The sequence below is a fragment of the Bombina bombina genome, chromosome 5, assembly GCF_027579735.1.
Source record: "Bombina bombina isolate aBomBom1 chromosome 5, aBomBom1.pri, whole genome shotgun sequence".
Taxonomy (NCBI): Eukaryota; Metazoa; Chordata; class Amphibia; order Anura; family Bombinatoridae; genus Bombina; species Bombina bombina.
Window position 1 is genome coordinate 33,248,550 of NC_069503.1, and position 5,611 is coordinate 33,254,160.

The 5,611-nt window shown below is 44.6% G+C and overlaps 1 protein-coding gene across 1 annotated transcript; it reads right to left on the reverse strand.

Moving 5' to 3' along the window:
• Positions 1-657: 657 nt before the first annotated feature.
• LOC128659759 (diacylglycerol kinase zeta-like) lies at positions 658-4,044 on the reverse strand. Its single transcript, XM_053713338.1, is given in 2 exon segments — positions 658-1,874; positions 1,876-4,044. Coding segments are annotated over 2 exon segments (2,895 nt in total). The 5' UTR covers positions 3,811-4,044; the 3' UTR covers positions 658-914.
• Positions 4,045-5,611: the final 1,567 nt, after the last annotated feature.

Consider the following 5,611-nt stretch of genomic DNA (forward strand, 5'->3'; position numbering starts at 1 on the left):
TGACCCAATGTGTTGTCGATACTAAATTCACCAATTTATCATCTAAATGCCAGGAAAAAAAACAAAAAAAAACACTTTTCAGGAATAAGACTGGAAAGATCCTTAGTTGATGTTCAACATCCTTTCCAAATTCCTATTAGGAAATGATCTTGGCTATCAATGCAACTAATTCACAGATCCCAAATAATAGTAGTAGACAGGAACATGAGAGTTAAATGCAAACATTGTAATCAAGAGCCTTCTCTGCAGTGTAAGTGCAGAGTTAAAGGTGCATATGTATATATACACACAGACATCAATATCTACATATCACAATCCTCATGAGACTGATAGAAAAAGTTTTTTTGCACTGCAAATTCAACAGCAACTATTACAAACAAAAACTGGATAATGTGATCACTCAGAAAATGTAAACTCAACCCCTGTACAGTAACAGCACAGAGGCTTAACGGCCTGAGGGATCTGTGAGTAAAAGGAACAAGCACATAACGAATCCTGCACCTTGAAAAGCAAACCGGGAAAGGTAAAAGCAAATTCGTTATCTGTTCCCAGCTTCAGGTTTGGTGAGGTGTGTATGTATGCGGGAGGCAAACTAGACAGACACAAAACAAAAATAAAATAAAGCTGATAAAATGTGAGAATTGCACAGTGAGAAGGTCAACAAGGTAGGGTTGTAGGGATTATTTCAAATATATTATTTTCTACCCTAGTGAGACCATTGGAGGATTAAGTAGTTAAGATAGAGGATAAAGTATTTTCTCAGAGATGGGATTGCTATTTGTAATAAGGCTTTGAAGCTGGAAAGGAAAAAAGTGCAGTCCTTCAGTTAGAAGATCGGGAAGTCCAAGATTTTGTGTAGGGAGGTGCAAGTCTCTTTGTGTTGTGCAGATTATCTCCTCTATTGCTCTGTCTCGTCAAACCGCTGTCTCCTGATCTTCTCTCTGGATCATTTGGTAGTGCTGCCTATTTTCCAGATATGCAGCCAATTCGGGGTCTTTGGCCTTCTCTGCTCGTTTTTTTTGGGTATCACCCTGTAAATACGTTTTCATTAGTGATGCTCCAGCCTCCACTATGTAATGACAAATTGTGCGCTGACGCAAAGATGCGGCGAGGTGCAAACCTGTTTCCCCACTCTTAGATTCTGCTACATCCAGAAGTTCAGAGGGTGCATGCTCAATTATATACTTTACAATCTCTTTACTCCCAGACATTACTGCTTGATGCAGGACAGTGCGCCCATCAGCGTCTTGCAACATCAAGTTGCCCGCAGCACGGTGTGCCTCCCGAAACCTTTCAAAATCACTGTTCTTCACAGCATCCAATAATATTCCCTCAAGCTGGGAGACATTGGGGTCTGTTTCTGCCCTTGGTGGGTGTAAGACGGATGGTTTGGATGCAGAGCTGTCACTGCCCATTCTGCCTTGGAAAGGTTCTTCCTGCAGCTCAGGGAGTGCGGGAGAATCTGGGGGAGAGTGAGGTGGTGGTGGAAACTGGAAGTGTTGGGTAGAGGGGCTGATAGACTGGCACCTGGAGTCTGGCATGGCAGGGGATGTACCAACAGACTGGGTGATAATAAGCTCTGGATCCAAAACGTACAGCTCATCCTGGCAGATCTCCAGTACAAAATTCAGATGCTCCTGTGCACGGTCGATCCGGTAAAAATGGTCTGCCGTGGTTGAGTCTAAGAAGCACCACTTTGGAGACAGTTTTTGTGATGAGACAGTTGGTGGTTTTGATGTTCCATCCTCCTCTTTTAGTCGCTGAATATGTGCGCGACAAGTCTCCAGATCACTGTCTCCAGGAACCACAATAACTCCCAGCGGGAGAGAGGCCTCTCGCAGCTTTTCTTTGTCGTAGTGCAGTGCCTCGTAGTCAAGGCATGGATATGCGGTTAACACGTAGACGCAGTCTTTCAGGAACTGGCTGCTGATCATTGAGGAGTGGAACAGATGTAAGTCTCTTGGTTTTCTGTATAAGGGCAGCCTGGTTCCGTAAACTAATCTTCACCACAGAAGGTCCCAATTTGCAAGGCTCTCCATCTACTTGCACAGGAATGGACTTATATGTATGAAGAAGCACCTCACTGCATTGGTGCAGTCGTTCACCATGACCTCCAACTTGCAGAGCAGCCAGGGAGGCCATGGTGAAACCAATCACTTCGATACATCCATCATCATGTCGCTGAGGTTCAAAATCATGATGCTCTCCAGGATTGCCCCACGGCATAGTATCAGCACAATACCGGGGGATGTTAAGGAACACCAGACACTGTAGCTTCAGCTCCTGAATTTTAGCAGTTAGGTCTGTGCCGTCACACACAACGCTGATATGTTTGGCCAGATCACGTGAGCTGCCAGTCAGGAAATCAGAGAAAGCAGTCCCTGCATAGAACATCTTATTACGAAAACGGCTGTTAAACTTTTCTGGATTTGCCTCTCGAGATTCATGAAATTCCAAAGTGACACGAGCATCAAACCCCAGGCTGAAATAATTATTGAAGACATCCAAGGGAAGCTTATCTGTGGCACCGTCTCCTCTGTCCTCCTCACAGGCCTCAGGGTTTTTCTCCACATGCAGATTCCATCTATCCAGCTAGACTACTGCGCCCTCTTCCACATGACTCAAGATCTTAGAGAGCGGCTCATCTGTGTAACCACCGCCCCAGTTGAGTGTTCTGGCAAGGTCATTTCCAGTCCCAAGAGGAAGGATTGCAACAGGTGGAGGTGGAAAAAGATGTAGCTGGTCCAAAACAGATAGAATCCATCCCACAGTTCCATCTCTACCACATGCCAGGATTTGCAAAGATGGAACTTTACGATACATTTCTAAGGCTTCATTTGGCCCACCCTGGCTGAGATCAAACACCTGGCATGGATTCAGATACCACATGAAAGACTGGAGGATCTTCACACCTTGGTTACCACCACTTTTGGGGTTGACAAAAACAAGTACAGATTTCATAAGGGGGCACGGTGCAGGTCTGATAATGAACGGGCGCAGTTTAGGCTCCTCTACTCCTTTCTTGCTTGGTCTTCTTTTAAAGGACGGTCTCTTTTTCTTTTTGCTTGATTTGAGTGAGCTCTGTGGCCGGCGAACCCGAATGATCCATGTGGGGGGCACAATAACAGCAGCATGCGCCCCAAGGGAACAAGGCTCCTCTATACGATGCAGCATGAAGCAGGACACTTTGTTGTGGTAAGCCAGTTTGCACCAAGAGCAGCTGATTACAACAATTTCTTTACTGTGGAATGCAAATTTTTGCTGGAACCCCTTTCCACACTGTCTGCATTTTCCTGCCTGCCGCCTGCGATGTACCCAGTGATGCCGAACAATTACTGGCTCCCGTATATTGCGAGAGCCAGATTCACGGAATGATGGTTTGCAACAGAAGTTTATCTTCTCAAGTTGCTCGATGCATGGTGTATGAACCACAATCTTACATGCTGCACACTTTCTTCGGGAAGCTGACTTCTGCTGTATTTTGGCCATGCAGTTTTGTTCTCCTACATAACAGAAATCTCCAGATACATTTGTTTCAAACCACAAATGATCCCCATACAAAGCCGTCTCACTCCAGTCGACAGTGTTCTGTATATGGCCCTCAGAATCATTGTTGAGGACGCTCGGAGAAAGTGCCAAGTGCTGGACTCCTGACTTAGCAATGGCTTTTCTGCATCTGAAGAAACGAAGTCCACTGAACATTTTCACGCTGTGTCTCTGGGTGATGGCAGATTTCTCTGGCTCAGGAGGTCTCTCTGACCCACTAGAGGCAGCTGAGCTGGTATTGTCAATATCGCTGTCACCGTCCATTCCCACTTTCTGACCCCCCAAAATCCAAACAGCACAGTTCTACCTCAAGCCATGCTCATTAACCCATATGCAGGAAGAGCAAAGATAAGTGCTATCGATGTATCCCCTGCACAGCACAGCAAACACTGTTGGAGGTGCCCTCATACAAAAGCAATGCATCAATCATTGCAAATATTGCACATACATAACTCTCTGCATACAAAGATAGTCACAGCATTACATCTAATAATGCATGATAAGGTACAACATACTATATACTGTCATTGCTAAGTATATTTTAGTAGTCACACTTATGCTACATAAAAAACAGTATAACAATGATTAAATAAAACTATTTTCCTGCTGCCTTAATTGTATGTCTTATTAGTAACTACAAAATTCTGAAATTATCTTCATGCAATGTTAGGGCAATTACACCATATGTACAAAACTTTGAAAGAGCAGTTTACAAACCACTGGCAATGTGACACAACCCTATCTGACACTGCAAAATAGACATACTGTATAGCAATACATCTACAAAATCTATATAAACACTGTAGCAAATCAAACACAATACAATAATGTGTTTTCTTCCTGTCCTTTGAGGTATTCTTTGAACATATACACAATGAAAACAAATACACATTAACAACTTATGGAAACAGTGTCTATACCCAAATCACTAACAGTGACACTGAACATCAATACAGAAAACAAGCAAAATACTAGCACATACACAGAGCTGTTACACACATACAACCTATCCTACACCCCTGTCACACACACTACCTGCTCACAACACTGTGTCCCTGCATAAACTGCACTATCCCCTGTGACTGACAATTCCTGCACATAAAACTACTCCAGCACAGTCACTGCACATGACAACTTGTCACACACTATACTCCAGCACATACAGCAACTGCACATAACAACTTGTTACACACTATACTCCAACACAGTCACTGCACATAACATCTTGTCACACACTATACTCCAGCACATACAGTCACTGCACATAACAACTTGTCACACACTATACTCCAGCACATACAGTCACTGCACATAACAACTTGTCACACACTATACTCCAGCACACACATTAACTACACACACTAACCGGTGTCTACACAGTCCCTGTAGTACTTCTCCCTGTTGTGCACCGTCCCTGCAGAACTTATCTCAGCTATGTACAGTCCCTGCAGAACCTCTCTCAGGTATGTACAGTCCCTGCAAAACTTCTCCCTTTTGTGCCCCTTGCCGCGCACGGGCTCCTATTACACGAACTGTCCCCGCACGCAAAACCTACTGTCACACACACATTCGGCTAGATTTAGAGTTTTGTCGGTAACGACCCGCGTATCTAACGCTGGCTTTTTTCCCCCCGCACCTTTTAAATACCGCTGGTATTTAGAGTTCTCAGAAGGGCTGCGTTAGGCTCCAAAAAGGGAGCGTATAGCATATTTACCGCCACTGCAACTCTCAATACAAGCGGTGCTTACGGACGCGGCCATCTTAAAAAACGTGCTCGTGCACGATTCCCCCATAGAAAACAATGGGGCATTTTGAGCTGAAAAAAAACCTAACACCTGCAAAAAAGCAGCGTTCAGCTCCTAACGCAGCCCCATTGTTTCCTATGGGGAAACACTTCCTATGTCTGCACCTAACACCCTAACATGTACCCCGAGTCTAAACACCCCTAACCTTACACTTATTAACCCCTAATCTGCCGCCCCCGCTATCCATGACACCTGCATTTTTTTTTTAACCCCTAATCTGCCGCTCCGTACACCGCCGCCACCTACGTTATCCCTATGTA